This window comes from Triturus cristatus, chromosome 10 (assembly GCF_964204655.1).
Source record: "Triturus cristatus chromosome 10, aTriCri1.1, whole genome shotgun sequence".
Classification (NCBI taxonomy): domain Eukaryota; kingdom Metazoa; phylum Chordata; class Amphibia; order Caudata; family Salamandridae; genus Triturus; species Triturus cristatus.
Genome location: NC_140593.1, coordinates 1,039,794,062 through 1,039,813,985, shown reverse-complemented (window position 1 = coordinate 1,039,813,985; position 19,924 = coordinate 1,039,794,062). Strand labels below are relative to the sequence as shown.

At 40.5% G+C, this 19,924-nt stretch overlaps 1 protein-coding gene across 1 annotated transcript; it reads right to left on the bottom strand.

Annotated features, from left to right (window-relative positions):
- Window positions 1–322: 322 nt before the first annotated feature.
- On the bottom strand, window positions 323–18,472 carry ATP5MF (ATP synthase membrane subunit f). Its single transcript, XM_085629120.1, has 4 exons — window positions 18,319–18,472; window positions 8,334–8,441; window positions 2,444–2,560; window positions 323–481 (listed from the first exon to the last, which is right to left on the bottom strand). The coding sequence occupies exons 1-4, from the start codon at window positions 18,332–18,334 to the stop codon at window positions 453–455; spliced, it is 270 nt and encodes an 89-aa protein (XP_085485246.1). The 5' UTR covers window positions 18,335–18,472; the 3' UTR covers window positions 323–452.
- Between the last annotated feature and the right edge of the window lie 1,452 nt (window positions 18,473–19,924).

Genomic DNA, 19,924 nt, shown 5'->3' with positions numbered 1-19,924 from the left:
GATTTTAACCATTTGATTGTATTATCAGAATCAAAAACCACACAATCTTATGTCAAACCTGAAGGCAACAACTGCCTTTTTCCTGAGAATATAAAATAAGCTTGATGGCAAAAGAGGGGTTCCAGTTGGGTAGCGATTGAAATCCCTACAGGACAATACTTTGGAAGAGTCCTGATCTTCTTCTTTAGAGACTCATTTCCCCTTCTTATTAGTGGTAGCGGATGTTACAGCCGTTTAGGTGTTCTTTTCCTCTGAGAATTAAGAACTATTTTAATGACTAAGACCAGTTAAACAATTCAAAAACAAAATAAATACAACACCCTTTCATTTCCAAGCACAGAAGATTTATTAGTTGGTCACAACCTGTCCCACATTAAGACAGCTGAGAATGTAGAGAAAAGACAAATTAAATATTGATGTTTTGGTGTCTCCTACTCCGCCAACAAAGTACCTCAGTGGTATTTTCTCCAGCGGTCATGCTCTAAAAGAAAAGAAAAAAAATTGAAGTCAGAATTAAATATTATGTTTCTTCACAAAACCAACTATTGGTCAACATGCTGTGTGGGAATGATTTACTTCAGAAATGTTTCAGCGTATATTAAATCTGAGCTTAATGGAGCAAATTAAACAGAAAACTGCCTTAATTTCACTTAAGGCAGATGTTGTTTAGGTTGTAAAACTACAATTAAAAATATATCAAATTTGCAAAAACTATACATATTGCGTTATACAATACGACTGGACTAGGATTGTAAAGTCAACAGGAGCATCTAGGAGTAAAGTATAAGAAAGTCAGTTGAGAAGGAAGCACAGATTTGATGCACTGCAGGCATCTAAAAAAACTTGTACATCCTTGAACTATCATAAAAACATTAAAGTTTCATTAACATGCATTACTTTATCAAGACCATTCAAAATCCGAAATGTCCCTAAATAAGCTTTAGAATTTGATCTTACCTAAAACTATATACTAAAATATAATGAAAATTGTTTATTATAGATGAAGCGTAAAGGGAGCACTAGTCACAAGAATATATCAAATAAATCAATGTATTAATCTATAATACCGAGTGTAGAGGGAAATAAGGAAAGAGATTGAAACTCTGTATGGTTACAAACACTACAAATTGTCAAAAAAGGGCATACAGGTGGTCTTTTTCTTCCATTTCTTTAAACTTTGTTCACTCAGTGGCCCAAAATGTTTTACCTTGGTTGCATTTTCATTTTCTTATCTCCTTTGTTCTTTTGTCCTTCCCAGCCCTGATGAGTCACAATCATTACACGTTGTGACGAAACACGTGTCGGCTGATTTGTATTCATGTTGTATTGGTCTGAACTCACACACATAAAGAAGTTTTGCTTATGATACACCCGATGTCGACCCTCGTGATTTCATAACAGGAGATCTCAGATTTCTATTTGATTTTTGATGGGCACACCCAGAACGTAATTTTTCACACGTGTGCACAGGACTTCATTTCTATTGATAAGAAATTGTCCATAAATAAGGTCAAAACGGGGCTTTGAGATTCTAATTCTTCTCGTCTTGCTTTGCAGACTAACTTTCTGAAAGATGCTCATGGGCAAGGGACCATAGTTGTTACACAGTTGGGCTTCTAGTCTGCCCCTCATAGATTATATCAACACAAGGTGCCAAAAGTGGTACTGACACAGAGTGTATTTGGATAAGGAGCGAGGCTGGGAGAGGACTAGAGGGAAATATGTGAAGATCGCCAGCTCTACCAAAGCACCAAATGACATCTGTCACTTCTTGGCCACAATTTCCACTCAATCAGGAAATACATGTTTGAGCCCAATGCATAAACTGTGAAGAAACCAAAACAAATCTACACCTATACATTTGACAGATTTGCACTTTTTGGGGATTCACAGAGCTCCCATGAGTCTCAAGGGAAATCTATGAAAGTTATTTCATCAATACTTCACAAGTGGGCTTACTTCTGAGGGCTTTCAACAGGGAATAAAAACTACTTTGGTAAGTTTGGCAATTAGACTATTTGCAGATTTTCATCTCCATATGGAAAATATTTCCTATGGAAAAGCCTGTATACCTATTTCTCCCAGTAACGAGAAAATGGTCCCTTCCTGTTCCATTCTTGCAACACACCAGCTCATAGAAAATTGCACTAGCTTTACATATGCCTCAAGGGTAAGGAAAAGTTTACAAAATATTTAAAGGGTTTTAACAGTATAAAAATATCTGCAGAGCCAGGTTTTCAGCAGGGCATTGAGCACAGAGTACTTTTTTGCACCTACATACGGAACTAAAGTGTACAAAAAAAGTTTGTGAATTAGACCATACGCTTTTGGAAGAGGAAGAGTGCAGTATATCACAAAGCGTGGTTTATAGTACGCAGGATGGTTACAAAAATGTCAACATTTACATCAAAATAATACTCATTTCCTATTAGACTTTACTTACTAATATGGTCATATTCCCATATGTAGCTAATCACAACGTAACCAGCAAGCAACATAGCAATACCACCAATTCCCCCTTTCTTCACGTTGATGTACTTATTGAAATACCGGTCATGACCTATGTGAGAGAAATGGGGACAGTAAGGAGTCGTTAAAGTCAACAAATAAGCAAGTTTCTACCTGTTATAATCATCATAGGCAGCTCATAAATCACATAACAGATTTAAGGTCACATTTATTGCTGCTAATCAATGCTTCTACAGGTGATAATCTTAATTTGCTTTCAATTTGATCACAATGCATTTTTTTTTTTAATCAGGCAAGCAACCTACACAGTAAGAACCGAAAAGCATATAGAAATGTGTTTAATCAAATTTTGTTTGTATTTACAAGTAGGTACTCAATGATTCAGATACACAAATAGTGTCAGCTGTACACATATCACCATGTTAGCCCATTAACAAAACAGGGAGGCTATAAAAAAAAACTAAAATGTGGTGATCTACGTTCTCAGGAACTTGAAAGACATCCCTACAGTGTGAAGGATGGTTGAGGTAGATTAACAGGAAATACAAACAAGCATTGGCATAGCCAATAGGTCTCGCCTCTGGGACCTTATAAGTGTTTAGCCATGCAACAGTTGCATAACTAAACACTTATAAGGTCCCAAATGCGAGACCTATTGGCAATGCCAAGGGGCCGCGCGGCCGCAAAAGTTTAAGTGATCGCGATCAAACATCAAAGTGGCTGTGCGGCCGCTAAAGTGAAAGTAATCGCTGTAAAAGTGGTGCGCGCGCCCGCGCACATGCACTGTAGCTCTAGGCTGGCCTGGTAGCACTTTTTGGAGCCCTCTCAATAAGTCTCGCCAGACCAGCGCATGCGCTGGGTCAGACGAGACCTAAAAACAGTGGCTTGATTAGTCATTCTTCTTCACTGTGCCCAAACCTCTTATTTCTAAACTATTATTTCTCCATTGGTACATATCATTGTCAAGGTAAAGAGAGTCCCATCTCACTTTTATTCTGTTGTACACATTTGCAATTATTCTAGGTAATAAAGTAGAACAAAACACTAATCACCTATTCATTCCCCCCCACCCTCCCCCCAAGACTAAATTTGTACGGTATTTATTTTAATGAATGGTCACCTTCATTCACATTTTATACTCTTGAACACTGACAACACATTCGTATTTTATTGTATTTTTACATCCTCTCATGCCATTTCCTTCGCATATCTTTGCAAACCTGGGAGCCCTGCGAGGAAAATACCAAACAAGCACTTGTCATAACATTACATGGGAAAGTGTTCTTAAGACTTCACCAAGAGGTATGGCTTATAACAGTTCTTGGCTTCCACCCATGTAATCACTCATCCATCAGTCCATGCACTTAATCATATATCGTTCATGCACTCATGCATCTATTCGTCCACCCACTGAATAATTCTTGCATTCACATCCTCACCAATCCATAATATCACACACACTCACCAATCAATGAAGAGGCATATTGAGTTATCAGCTAGACCTAATGGAAATTCTGCTAGTTTGTGAGTGTGCTTTTGGTGGTGTTTGACTGGTATTCAATGAGGGATAATGGTGTGAGATTGCTACTATATAGTATAGTGGGCAGGATGTACCACTACTGCCGAAATCCCAGAGGCTGCAACATATGTAGGCATTTTTCCCCTTACAATCCCGTAATGTGGCCCAGCCTACCACCGGCAGACATTATTTATCTCATCCATTTCCACATACATTTACTAATTTAAAACTCAAACCAACAAAACGTTGCTTAAAATCTTCCATAGGAAAATAATTAAGATCAGTATGGCATACGCCCTGAACACTATCCAAAACAAAAGATACATTTGGTTTAATTGGCTTGTTTTACCACTTAAAAATTAAAAGTTCCCCATTATCATAAACTACCTAAAGGCATTTGCTCACGACAACATCTTCCCCATTTAAATCATTACACTCTTCCACCTAAATAACTTGGCGCTCTCCTTGACAGTGTCAAGTTCTCATGCTACACTGGCATCCTTTTGTCCTTGTGAAAACAAGCCAAACCCTTCCACCAAAAAAATTAAAATAACAATCGTGAGCCAGATTAAATCTAACACTACTTCACCATCACCCAATTCACTTGGTTCTGGAAAACCTTTGAGCCATTGCCAAAACGCAGCACGGGAAATTAGACCTAAACAACTTGTTTCAAACCCATCACGCAACTGTCACCTACAATGCAGGAAATCCACAAAGCACCTACGATTACCAACAATGATAATCCTTGCTTCCTAATCCTTCAAGATGGGTTAAGTTACTGACATTTGTATAACTCTTTCTGCCATTCGTAAGAGCTTTTTAGCACTCCCAGCGGTCTGGTGACTTTGCTACCCGTTCCAAAGTTACAATCTGAGCCCAGTCAGATTCCCACTAATATGATGACTTACGTTTGCGTAATTATTCAATTTTCTGAATAACTGGTTTTGTCTCCTTTATCAGGGTGTTACTGCATTATGCAAATACATATATGTCACCAGTTAAGCTCATTCCACAGTGGATGCATATGTGTGTGTATATATTCCATGGGGCAAGTGTTATTAAACATTATAATGGCTTAATATATGGCATATGCATGTTCTGTTGGATTTCCGGATATGCTCAGCGATGTGTTAGTATGTGGCATCTCACAGAGGTAAGTGATGGGAGAATGGATATTGCCAATTTTTGGTATTTATGTGAAGTATCCAGTATAATGTGTTCTAGTGCAAGTGTGTTCTGGTTTATGGCAAGGTCATATCCAATTATCAGCCATACCTGGAGTTGGTATTTTTTCCAAATATATTCTGTTATGTGTTCATGAATCGTTTCTTTGTGGTTAGTACGGTTGCACAAGTGTATTTTATCTCAATTGACAACATCAAATTTTGCATATCATCATAGAAGTCACCTCACAAAATGGCCACACGTGTCTCCCTTACAGAAAACTATTTATTCAAATGAACTCATCCCACTCCCCAATACATCTTGGGCAGTATCCCAGAGACCTTCACTTGCTCTAACACTACTTAATCCACACACAATTTCTTGGGGAGTATTAAGTTATAACTGGGACACTTTTCTTCACTGATAACACAAGAACACACAACTTTCCCTCAAAGTTTAGGCGCCCAGGATTTGGAATGCCTTGCCCCAAGAAACGAGACTTAACCCATCGGCAGCTTTTTTTAAAAAAGAAGTGAAATCTATTCTTCTAGCCAAATTCACATGATTCGTTGATACTCCCTTGTAAATACGTGATACGAGTGTATACTACTAATCTTTACTTTCCTCACCTATTTCACGATATCTATATGTTGTTATCTCTGTACTGTAAGGCGCTCTGATACCTGTAAGGGTCTTGTTCGCGCTATACAAAACTGTAAAAATAAAAAATGCCTGGACAGCCCTGAACATGGATGCCTGTCATTTACCTAGAACGTACCTAACCAAAACTGACTTTATCATAATTAATAGTGGCACACGCTTCTCGTGCTTCTCAACTTCTACATATTGGCTGACACCATTTCTTCCAAGATCATGTGAAGAAAATCTCAGTCTATTTCCACTAGACTTTTAAGCAAAATCAAACTGGTTCTTCCACAAAATAACTTCTGCAGTAAAATAGAGGGCCTCATTTTCGCTCAGATCAGTAAATGCAATGCATTTATAATGGAACATCTAAAGAGAATGTTGTTTTCATATACTTTTGCCCTTCACACAGCAGCTCGCTTGATCACCAACCACAGTGCACCTAGATTCAGGGCATATTCCTCTTAAAATACTGCTTTTTAGGTTAACACTAGCCACTCAAAGACTACCTTGCAAATAAACTCAGAATCTTAGGCTGCAACATCAGACAGTTTTGATGAACACACCTGAAATTTAAAAATCTCACAAAGAATGCACTTGCAAACAGGCCTCTTCAAAATCTGCTGTTATGAAATAGCCACCAGCTTCACTCAAGACCTGCGCCTCCTCCTTTCAGAGCTCCAGGAACGATTTTCTAACTAACTTCACAACTTTCTTCATAACCATGATGAAATCTCTTATTACCGCACCCTTTACATGCTTCTTCAAAGCAGTTTACATGACAAGGCTTTCTAACCGTGTCCAAATGCTTGTACAACCATGCCTGTTGCACAGACTTGCCGATCATCACAATGTTCCCCTTTTCCCAAAAGCTAGCTTTACACTGCATAGATGCTCCAATTGAATACATAAATCCTACACGATTTACACATGCACACGCATACCTACTGCAGTAAGTAGGGTGTTTGAGTTCTTGCTAATTTTTTTGTTTTATGAAAAAACTACAATAGCTCTGGTATGTTTATCTCACCCATGTAAGCGCATGAAAAGAGTTAATGAAAATGGAGTCGTACTGGAGGTGAGTGAATACCCACCTCAAGGAATAATAATGCTCCAAGTTAGGGTGAACCATCAAAGTCACTACATTATTTTGAGTTCAATGCCCTGGTAGCTGTAGCATGGATCAAGTTCCCGGGGCAACTCCACCCACATTTTCAGCAGTTCCTCTTTCCCCTACTGCAAACAATCCCACAGTGTTCCTCCCTTTCAAAATCCAAGATGGAGAACCCCTTCTCCCCTTGTGCAGAGCCTTTGTGCTCAGGGTACTGAGCAGTCCCAGTCTCCCTGGTCACCCAAAACTGGTTCTGGGAGTAACTGCCCTCCCACTGAGTTTAGTGCCAGCATGTCGTTGCTGGTCCACCTTAACTGGTTTTCATGCAAGGAGAAGAAAACCACTCCTAAGACTCTGGCCATGTTTTTACTCAGGGAGCAGTTTTCACGTCTTGTTCAAGCCAAGTACAGGCTGGGTAGTTGCTAGAGAGCAAATCCAAATTCACCTTTGGCAGCTTCAGGCAAGATAAAAAGGTAACTTTCTCAAAGTTACATTTTCATTACACCGGATAAAAATCTGACTTTACCATTATTTTCCACTAGATTGTATTTTGATCAAATATAAAAATACGTCTTTGATTGGAGTCTGTAGTGGGTATGTGTCAAAGGTTAAAAATTAATGTGTATAATTTATAGTTTGACTTTTCCTATGTGCCAGTTAAAGCCTGACCAGGGCTACATCGTCATCAACGCTGTCACTGGGGGAACATGCCATTTTTAATGTTACACCTGTTCGATCTGGGGTGCAAAATGTGCTTGGGATGACTTACTTAATGTTTAAATCAGAGTGATTTTGAGAGGTCTGTGCAAAGGGGTTCCAGTTGCTGCTGTCACGCTACACAAGGTAAGCCATGTTTTCACTGCCACTGTAGTGGATGGCGCAAAAGGTACTACAGTCCACAGGTGGCATGCAATTATCCATGCCATGGGTGTAATTTCTTAACTATTTACTATTGCCTTATAGGAAAGTTAATTGTGTCAATCACATTTGAGCCAAATGTGATATGCTTAAATGGGGAACATGCACATGTTATTGCACATACTTTTAAGTCCCACAAAAATAAGGTCCAGAAAAAGGTGACAAATCTGAAGGGGGATCCACACCGAAGAGGGGGATTTCCTTCAGAAAGTATTAAAAATCATCCCATAACAAGGTAAATGATCATTGGAAGGTACAAGAAGAAAAGCTTTAATTAAATGAATTAATAACAGTGGTGCTGTTACCTTACTGCTTGCCAGTACTTGAACTGCAAAAAAGGGTAAATCAACATGGGTTTCCTGGTTGGTGAATTTTCTTTGACATCCCATTTAATGTAATTTGTAGAATGTTCCTCAATACATTCCTAGGTTTTAGGCGATAGTAAGGAGATACACCAAATAATGAAAATGTAAATTATAGGACACTACTCTTCACAAAACTTACCCCTACGGAAAGCTCCCAAGATTCCATTTGGAGTGAAATCCCTTGTTGCCAGCCAGGAAGGAAGTTGTCCCAACTTAACATCCATCAGTCTTCGCTCTGGAAGTGGCACTGATAAAAACGTCACATTAAGATTTTTTTTAAATTCAAAGCAGCATATGAAAATAAAACCTGAACGATACAATACAGCTCCTAATCTAACTAAGATAATCATTAGGCCAGAACAAATATGCTTTCATGGCAAGAGCTACATTTAAAAATATTTTGTAAATGGTGGGTACATTATAAGTAGGGCTCCCCGTTTTCCGTTTTTTACATATAAATACAGACAGAAATCTAGATTTCCTTGGTCTATATTTATATTTAGAAACAGCAAAATACTAGCAAATTTTGCCGCGCTGCCCTCAGGTATTTTGCTACCGACATTCAAAATAAACAATTCTGCTGTCCCGTGTAAAATTCAGCTCTTTACGTATCGGTGTTTAAGCCACTGAGCACAGGGGGTTCCCTGTAGACACTGCCCACAGTCTGGTAAGAAGGGGTGAACAAAACAATAAAGCCTCGTTAACTAGTGAATGGTCTTTTTAAAGACCTGTGACTGGAATCAATCACACTTTGAGAGGTTTATCGGCATGTGGCTAAATGTCACCATATGGCTATACAAAATTTACATGCACTTTTAAAGACACATTCATCAATGAATTACTATGAAATGGAGGCGGCACAAATTCCTATTGTTTGAATATCATGAGAAGTGCAACCTAACGGGGTGACATCCCTCGGCAGCGAGTCCATTTATCACGTCCAATGATTTTTCATTTTGGGGTGAAACTCTTGGAAGGCCGCTGCGGAAAGGAGGTGTATTTATCGCAGGAAATGTAACCGATTTCGGAGCAAAATCTTTCAGTACATGGCGCAAATCGTCTGTTTTCATGTTAAACGCACATGGACTTTGAACAGAAGCTCCGGTGTTGGGTCCAAAAGTGTCTACTGTCACTGGAAATTCACCTTGATTTCAGAGTGAACCCCAGTCGAACGCCTGAAACCCCTCCCCCACCCAACACACCACTCACCCACCTCCCCAGGCTGGTAAGGGCTGCAGTGAGTCTGTTGTCACGTGAAATGCACCTTCATTTGGGGTGAACCCCCATCGCACACCAGTTGGGTAAGGGACGCAGTGAGCATGTTATCATGGGAAAAGCACCTTAATTTCGGGATACCCTCCCCCACCCCCAGTTAAGGGCAGCAATGGAGCCCTCCCTTCTACCGCGGGGGAGTAGGGAGAATGGGCAGTAATTCTTCACACCACCCCAGAACTTGTGGGCGAGTGAGAGCTCCAGCGGAGCCCTCGGGAGAGCAGCGTCACCCAGTCTGGGCCAGGGGTGAATTGCTGCGGGCTGCCCCCGCTGAGGCTCCCATGCCTTTTTGGCTGAAAGTGCTCCTGAAGCTCTATTGTACACGACCAACAGAGGGCTGAACCATAGCAGAAATTACTAGATTTGGCGGCATACATTTATTTAGAGAAAATCTTCATTCAGAGGTAATATTGTGCGATGGCCACAAACTTTCATACGTTCATATTCAATAGCTTGAACTTCACTGTATGGAATTTAAGTTATCGCCAACCATTTGAGTCCGTACTCAGGCATGTTTGTGTTTTGGGAGTATTACTTTAATCCGACCGGAAGATATGTATTTTGGAAGTGGGGTGTGCAGGGCGGACTCGCTGCATACCCGAGGCAGTGAGACTGCACATGCGACAGCTCTTCAGGAGAGTGAGTGCGGACAGACCAGTGCAGCGCCACACCGAGTGGCCTCTTGGCACATGGCCATGCGCTGACGTCTGCAGCTCCCACAATGTGTAACCTCAAAGGCTGCCCTGAGGCACTATTCATCTGTGTGCTACAAATTTCACATAATTGACTGCAGATAAGGTTTAGGTTGAGGTTTCAGCAGGGCTGGCTGTTTCTTTCATCCTTCTGAGGACGGTTTAACTCAGCACCATTGTTGAGTTGGATTAGTAAGTGTGCCTGCTTGATTTTGCTCGTAACAAAGCCACTCAGTCGTAAAAATGTCTCATAATTTCACTGAAATTATGAAAATATCACACATGTCAATCCGAAACCTTGGCAGATATGGGTTAGTCCACTCCGCTTCCAGTAAAAACAATTGGGCCGACTTAAAGCCACGTTAGAGCGAACGTTTAGCATGGGGCTCGCTCTGTCACAACCGGTATTTAGGTCCTACAGCCCCCTTCCTGTGTCAATTTAAATAAATGTGGAAAAATACTAGCTGTCTTTTGCTTGTCGCAAAAATAAATGTGGATAAATACAGATAAAATGCCCAAAAAATAAATATGAATAAATACAGACGGAAACGGCCAAAAAATAAATACCATAAAACCGAGAGCCCTAATTATAAGTTGGGCTCCTGGTTTCATGGTATTTATTTTCCTGACATTTCCGTCTGTATTTATCCATATTTCTTTTTTTGCTAATTTTATCTGTATTTATCCATTTTTATTTTGGGTTTTGTGAGACAAATGAAGCAAACATAGTACATTTCCATATTTATTCAACCAATAAATGTAAACTTATGTGAATGTATGACAGATTTCAATAATATGAAGTCCCACAGATTATAAATCAATGCACATGTGAAAATATGAACATTTTAGTATCAAGTTTTTGCATATCTACTAGAGTTAAAGCCTCATAACAATAATTTCTGAACCGCTTACTCATCAATCTTCACAGCTATTGGCCTGACAGTCACGACTGACAGTATTTAGAATAACTGCTGAGAGAAAAAAAAAGAGACTACGGGGCTCATTAGGATGGCGGAGGGACCGCCACTGCCGGGCCAGCGGTGGCGCTCCCTTTGCCATCTGGCTCCCATTTCCACCCGCCACATTAGGATGGCGGGGGGAAATTGTTCCACAAGTGCCTACAACGCTTCCGCCACAGGCAATCTTTGCGATTGCCAGGAGGAGCGGTTCAGACTGGGGATATGGTAGGCACCGCCCACCCGATCACAATGCTGGCGGAGGCTGGCTTCGGGGTGCGGTGCCTGCCAAGTTGTGCATGGAAATTGACATTGTGGCCTTTTAACATTGCGAACGGTGCTGCAGCCAGCAGCACCGTCTGCAAATGTTAAATGGCCAGGATGCGCCCGCCAATCCTAATTGGGCTGGCGGGACCGCCGCACGTCTGGGAGGCGGTCCCAAAACCGTTATGATGGCAGGAGGACTGATGTCCTCCCACCATCATAATGGGCCCCTAATTTCCGTTTTTATCCAAATTTACATATAAATACAGAGAGGAAAATAAATGGTTTCGGTCTGTATTGATCTGTAAAAATCAGTAAAAACAGATAACAGGGAGACTTAATTCTAAGTCACAGCTGTTACACAGTAATGCCAAGAGGCAAATATAAATTTTACTGAAAACTCGAGGGTTGGGCAATTATACAGCGCTTGTTTGGGAAGGGCATCCTACATGTACTGGGTCATTATACGGCAAAGGTAGAACACATCATACCCAAATCAAAATGAAGGTAAGATCCCTAAAATTAAATAAAAACAAATTGCAGTAAAACAGTAATGGGAAATAGTATCTTTACATTGCAAACAATGCAGTAAGCTCTACTACCTAACCACCGACACAGGAAGGTCATGTTTCTGATTTTAGCTTAACCTTTTCCGAAAGGACGCAGGTCTTCCTTTGCTCTGTGTACTCCAGGTAGGAAGTCTGATGAAGTTCTCTCTAACCACACAGTCTTTGCCTTGTCAATCTCGCCACGTGCCAGTGTGGATCCAGAGAAACACTTGCAATAGCTCCTGCATGGTGAAAGATAGCACCATCCAACCCAGTTGAGACTCTGTCCCACCTCAGGACACATTGAGATGGAGCTACATTCAGACTCTGCCCCTGCACATTGATGCCAGGTCCTCTTTTTCTGTGCCAAAGGCCTGTATCTGAAGTTCTACTCCTACAGATTTCGGTTACCACTGAATTCTCAAATTCTTACATTTAGGGAGCACCATCTTTGCATGCTGTTAAACATAACAGGTTTCATGCCATGTGTGTCAGATTAGGTCAGTGATGGACCCACCTGACATCTGCTTATTGTGCCTTTGGAACAAGCAGGACGCTAAGCCATGTAACAAGTGTCCCTGATGCACATGAAGGAACACAGATGTCAAACTATACATCGCAGAACATAAAAAGTGTGACCAGTCTCTGTAGAGCTAACCCTCATCAGGTCGGTCAAGGAGAAGTCAACAGAAAAGCACACAGACAAGCTGAAGAAAACACGTGATAAGTGTGTCTGAAGCTCCTGGACCTCTAGGCACTCCTGTTCCAGGGGAAGATCGCTGCTCCTGAATCTGACCTTGTTGAAAAAACTTAGATCTCATACTGAAATTGGAATCAACGTGCCTCGAGTACTCCTGGTCCCAGTTTATTTTGCAGCAGCTTGAAGCCTAGTAGAAGGCTATTTACATTCATCCCAGTTCCCTCTGGTGCACCTTCTTGCTCCACAGAGATGTACAGTCAAACATCTGCCGGGAAAGTACTCCTCTGGCACCAAACATCTCCCTATTTCTCCACTGTCCCGAGTCAACCAGAATCAAAGCTTTAGGCAAGTAAGTGGTTTCTGATGCCATTTTCACATTCTGTTGCCATAACAGGTTCCCCTGACTCAGAGTTGCAGCCTTGTCACTGGGGCTACTTTCCACTGCACACCAGCTACAGCAACAATACTGGAGGTTCAGAGGATACTCAAGGGCTCTTATGTACTACAGATGATAATCCTCTGACCCTCTGCAGAAACTAACTCATGCAGACTTTTCTTGGTGGCAGAGGTACAGGAGATTCTGTAGAATGAGTTCAACAATTGCAGCATAACTCCTTTTCACCTTCACCAGGCACCGCTAACAAACCCCTTAAGTTCACCCTCCAATCTTACGCAGAGACTGGTAGGCAGCAGAATCAAACACGTCTATCTTATTCCATCATCCAGTCAACCTTCAAATTATCCAAGATTGCAATGCTCTTACATTTCTGGATGCACCAGATCTTATTTCCACAGAGTTCTTTCAGCCCTCTGCAAATCACACGATTCTGCAAGAGGTAGTGATGATGATGCTCACCAAAGAAGAGAGTGAACTGGTAGCAGAGGCGGAGAAACAACTAGCCTGTTACTCCCAGTAATTACTGGCTCCTAATAAGCAACTAAGACGTGCTTCCTTTTGTCCAAAAGAGGGGGATGGGGGGGGGGGGGGGGGGGTGGTAGTAGTAGTCACAGAGCGGCTTTTTGCAAGCTCAGACCTTTAGGAGTTTATGGTCTAAAGTTGAATACCCAGACCCACCTCCTTGGAGGGGGCAATATCTAATAATTAATCTGTCAGCACGCCAGGGTGATCATCTTTGACATACTGCATCCTGGTAGAAAAGCAGGTCTCAACAGGGGTCTCTTGGGAAGTTTTTTTCTGAAACCTAACAGCAGCATTTTAGTTTTTTTGCAATCTGAACATTAACTTTATTGAAAACTGACTGGCTCTTAACCCATGGGTAGTTCAGGTGAATCATTTCACAACTTCAAAAAAAGGAAAGTGTGTCATGGGTCACTGCACAGACAAAAGTGTAGTGGTATGAGATGTTAAGGACCAGAATCTATGAGAAATGCATGAAACAATCAGAATTTGCAGCTATAGAGTTAGTCTGCTGAATAGAACCATAATAATTGTATTTGTTATGAGCATCTCTTGATCAGACGAGTGGCTGTGTATTGAATGCTTTTGCACTTTCTAAGGGGAGTTATCTGTAACTTAAATGCACTTATAAAGTATGGAAGAACCGTGTTGGGATTATCCCGGGACTACGACCTCTCCAAACAGATAAAAAAATTCGATCTGCCTTATCGTGAAGAACTATTGAATATAAAACGTCAATGCCAACATGATGTGCCACTACCTTGAATTCTAAGCCTTGAAAAAGCCCTGGCCCAATTTCAGCCACTGGGTGAAACACGTGTCGGCTGTTAGCCATGTTTCAGTGTGAAGAAAGAAATAATAATATAAAAAAAACAATCAAGGATATAATTTGAATGCTGGTCTATTTGAAAAAGAACTTCCTATGTTTTAACAAATAAAACAAAACCCTGTACTTATCAAAGTACTCTGACTATTCTTACTTCAAACTAACTAAGGAGGAGTTTGACTCATAACTCTACACATGTACTTTTTCCTGAGGCCATAGAGGTCCACTGTCTCTAGTCGATCTCCTCAAGAAATAAGCGCTATATATACTGGGCAATTCTCTCTGGAACTGGGACCCCTGGACCTTAGCAACTCTGCATCTGCACTTATAAAGTATGCTTAGTAAACTATTAAATGGATTCTTCTGTGTAATATTCCACTGCTTTCATGCTGTCTATTTTAGTACAAAACTCAGACAATCATTTTCAAATTTGTCTTCGGTTAATCCCAAAAGGTACAGTTAGGTTCGTACTGCTTGTCTTTCTGTCCTCTGAAAATGGATGGATGGTTATAGAATAGTATTGAATTTCCAATGAAAGGTCATTTTTGATTTGCCTATAACTTTTCACTCTGTAGACAGTTTTACACGAAATTTGGATTTCCTCTAGCTTAGTAAACTAAGCTTGAGCATGCCAAGTCTTGTGAAGATCCATGAAGTGCAGAGAAAATGTTAAGAGATTAAACCTGTTTTTCACATTTTAGCTTCCATAGAAAATGTTGAATGCCCCTACAGCTTGAATGGCATTTACACAAAACTTGGCATGAAAGTAGAACTTTACCCCAAAAACAAGCTTTCATTGCTTTGGTTTAAATCGGTTAAGTAATTTTTAAGTCATTAACATTTCACATTTTCAAAGCAGGCCATGCGGGTTAAGATTTTGATGATCTCTACCGTTTTAGCTTCTGGATTAAAACTCGTGACTCTGGTCAATCACTTAAATTTTCAGAGGAATCCGATTGGCTGACAAAGGCCTCAGTTTTTTTTTGGGCCACACAAATTCACATACTGTTCCGACCTTTGAATTTTGCACTAGTGAATTTTTTTTCCCCCCAATGCCATGGGTACCACCACAACCCAAAGGGAGGGGTGGGGAAAAGGAGGGGAAGGGGGGTCAGCCGCAGTTGTGAAAATCTAAGGGATTTTAAAAGATAAAAGAATAAAACGCCTGACTTGCAAGTCAAAATGAACTTGTGATCCTGTGAGCGGCCATATTAGGTACTAAATCTGAGCGCCGTTTTGTGAAATGGGTGGGATACCCATCCAGAGCGAGTAGGGTTGCAGGACAAGCTCCGCACCAACGACTGCCCCCCACAGCCAAAGGCTAGTGGGGTTGAAATGAAAACTTTAAAAAACATAATGCAATTCACTGTTGAAAAGAAACGACAGTTAAAAATTGAGTTATGGTTCTGACCAAAACACAAAATACAAAAAAACCCAAAAAACACTGAAATACAAAAGTTATGGCAACTAACAAACACGCTGTAACTCGTGCAGTCTGCCATGCTCAAAACGGAGGGAGCTATCAAGAGAACAACATGTTGGCCGCTCAAGTTATGGCATGTCGCACACTAAATACAAAACTCACGAATTCACCATTGAGGTTACAAATGTCAAACAATATTACAGATGAGATTGCAGATCATATTCCCCTCAATATTATGAAAGTATAATTGTTTGTTACTCTGGGCATTTACGTATTTTACTGATTGGCATACATTGTAATGCCATAAACTTTGCCATTGGTGTGTGAGTTGTATCATTTCCATGTCTTGTGTGTGAATTATCATTTGCAATCCTAAGGAAGTTCTGTGGTTTTTAGGCTATAATTTGTTAACATAATTGCACTTTAACTGGTTTTAAAGTGAATTTCTGTTTTGTTTAAACTTATGTTAGGATATTATAACTAGGGCTCCCGGTTTTATGGTATTTATTTTAACATTTCCATCTGTATTTATCCATATTTATTTTGTGTTTTGCCTATAAATGAAGTTGCACATTTCCATATATATTTAACTGATAGACGTGCACTCATACTTTGATGTCTGTCGTGTTTTAGCTATTTAAGCTGCCATATATTATATAACAGTACATCCACTGGTAAATACCAGCATTATACCACAAATGTATATTGACACATGCCATTATTTAAAGAAATTTCATCCTGTTTTTTAATTTCCCATGCTGTCCATCTGCTCAGCTGTTGGGCTATAGTTCATGAAAGACAGCACGCAAAGTCACTTAAAAGCAGCACAATTTTCTGTATTTATCCACTTTTAAAAATAAATACAGACAGAAAACACATTGTTCAAACTGGTTGAGTTGCATGGGTCCAGTGCCTAATTTGTACAACTAGGGACCTCATCAGGAGGCCACTGCATCTTACACAACTCACTGCCCATGCCAATGCTGCCATGGACAGTACGAACAACTACTGACCTGCACACTTCTACCAGTGTGATAACTCAGGCTATGCCTTGCCCCCAGAACTATGTGAATGGCTTGGGCAGCAAGTGTTAGTGATTTTAATTAATATTTTATTAATGAACATCTACTAATTTCTAAATTGAACAAACACCGCCACCATGCGGCAGACTCCTCTAAGTGCTGGTAAAACACTGGCTCAAATTAATCACTGCATGAGTCTCAACACTATGCAACATGAACCACAAAGCTAATTCAATAAGACTTGAACAGGTGACATCTAGAATACAGGTTTGACTGAAACTTTGGGTGTTATCCTTTCAGTCAGGCCATTGACCCATGCTGCCTTACACGAGTATTGAAACTAGCTGCCTGCAGGAAAACGGTGACCTTGTAGTAGAAACACTAACATTCTGAGCTACTTACTGTGATGGAAGAATGAAGCCTGATGATCTCTTTAACACAAACACCTCTGCAGTGGTCAAATTAGATCTCTGAGCTACTTTAGTGGCAGTGGAATCTAGCATCAAATGAATGCATCGGGTGCATAAAGAGCATCACCCATCATACTGGCAGTGGAAGGCATTTCCTACAAATTTTAGCTACAGCAGTATAATGATAAGCCTTTTTGCGGTTATCAAACGTTGCAATATTCTCTATAACACACGCACACCTACACAACTGACCTACAGGTTGCAGAGTTCATTGCAAAGTGCATTTCACTCATGTGGGTGTTGTGCTCTCATACTTGCGAGTGGTGTACATCAGCAAGCAATGTAAATACCCACCAAATGTTGCAGTACTGCATGTTTCAATTGAGGCTAGAGGTTCACCAACGGAGCTTTTAGATGTCCGAGCACTGTGCTCGCGTGTAAAGGTCCAGCACTAGTAATGTCTGAGTAACCAAATCGTGTTTTCAAAATACCCCCAATCTACACACCGCCTGATCGTTGTAAAGCTGGATACACTGCATTTTCTGCAGGAACATATCACATTCCAAGAGCCAATCAACATACTTTAAACATGCTTAAAAAAAATTGTATTTGGCCCAAAGTGAATAATCTGAAATGTATTGAAACCGAAGAGCGCCTGCTACCTTACGTCTCACCTGAAATTAAATTTACTGAAAGGTGTCTGCATCTATAAAGGGCTGAAATGTTTATCACAACCAGGGCGAGCAATTCGAATCTTTTTTAAAAAGGTATACCGGAACTAAATTGCATGTTAGAATATCACGTATAAAGGAATAAAGTGCATTGAGCTATATCAGGTCAGGTGGAACTGAAATGTAATGACCTCAGTCTGAGCTCACGGTTCCTCATATGCAGAGAGCAGGGCGAGTCCTTGACCCAAAGGCAAAGCTGTTTTCGTGCATTCTAGGCTTTCCGGGAGTAGTTACTACCCCGGTTGCACACCCTGGCCTCGAGAAGACACAGGATTTTCAGGGAAGGCCCTTAATCCCAGATCTGCCATTCTACCCACGTCTACAGCGAGATGAATCCCGGTAAAATCCTCCGAGTCCTCACCTGGTTTATCCGCCATCTTGGAGTCCGAGAGATGTCACTGGCGAAAAGGCTTCTGGGAAATCCGCATGCGTACAGGTTGCCCAGACAAGGCGCTCCTCCAACCGGAAATATTTTCAGGACGCCGACAATTTTTTTTGTTACCTTTTAAGTAATCGCGGCGGCCATGTTGAAGCGTCAAAAAATGGACCTGTGCAGATTCAACTCCTTTTAAAACGTGTTTCTAGAATCTTAATAAAAAATCAATATAGGTTTTCTATTTAAATATTTATTCAGCAGAGGTTTAACATATATGTTAGCATATCTGCTAACAGTTTACATAGCTGTCAAGTTTTCAGATGGCTTAAGTGTGACATTTCCATGTAGAAGAGGTAAGAGGGAAATTAAAAATAATAATTGGGAGAATGTATTTCCTCCATTGACTTCGATTAGAACAGAGTCATTTTCAGGCGGGAGGCAGCCAACATGAAGCTATTTTTTGCTTTAAAAACTCGGGAGTCTTCGTCCTGAATCGAGTCCCGTGACATGCACGGTAACAGCGTACTCAAGCTCATTAGAAAACTGAAACATAAAGCACTGATATCTGTTGTCAACTCGGTTACTGATGGAGAGATCCAGTTTTAGGCTGAATTGCGCAATTTGTTAGGAGGAAACCTGTGCTTAAATCCCAGCTTCCCCACTTTACTAAATCGTGTGGTCTAGTGCAAATCACTCCTCATTCCCTCATTTTCATTGGGCGACCAATCTGAGCGCACCATGAATTAATTTAATTCAAGGTGTGCATTATACAAAAGATCCCTCCTACATGGTTTAATATAGAAACATATTTCTTCATATTTAACAATAACATTGATTGTTTACACAGTGCAATCTGTCTAAGGGGCGTGGCTTTAAAACACGTAAGCTAAAAATCAATGTTTAGCATAGTGTGCTGCTCGACTTGTATTTTGCTGTTTCTGTCATTGCATCCAGATATATGATACCACAAGTAACATTATACCTACAACAAGCCAGGACTATTGGCTTTGTCATTGGTTGTTATTTGCATTGGAGAAATAAGCAACAACTATGGCTTTGTTGTATATAATATTGAAAATGCTTCAGTTCTGAAATTATGAGACTGTGTAAGAACTAAAACTTGTCTCTTTGATGTTACATCAAAGGCTTTGAGCAGTGGTACTGCTGCAGAATTGAGACTTTTTTTTTCACCCTGAGGGTGAGGGCAAAAGCTGAGAGCCCGATAAGGGTCCGGTCTCATCACCTGCTTTTAAGAACTGCGAGGGTTTGAGCACTGGCAGGACCCGGCCCACTTAAAGCACTGCAGTGCAGATTACAAACTGGTATCATTCATGGTTGACTTATGGCAACACTGTCAGGTCACAGAAGTATTCTTTTCATGTCTAGAATTGAACTCTTCCAATAAATGTCAATCACTATCAATATAGCTATAGCTCCTAATCTACTACTTTAAGAGACTATTAATGTTAAGAAAAAATTTAAAAAAATACAGAACATGTTTTTATGGTATGTTTGTTACATGCTAAAACGTTTGATGGGTTGGTTCAGGCTACGGCCCTTGGTGCCAAGCCATACCCATTGCTCAACCATC

Excerpts from the sequence above, each read along its gene's own strand:
- ATP5MF (XM_085629120.1), bottom strand. Across the intron at positions 2,561-8,333 it reads CTTGGGAGCTTTCCGTAGGG|GTCATGACCGGTATTTCAAT; the intron begins GTAAGTTTTGTG and ends TCTCTCACATAG. Across the intron at positions 482-2,443 it reads ATGGGAATATGACCATATTA|AGCATGACCGCTGGAGAAAA; the intron begins GTAAGTAAAGTC and ends CTTTTCTTTTAG.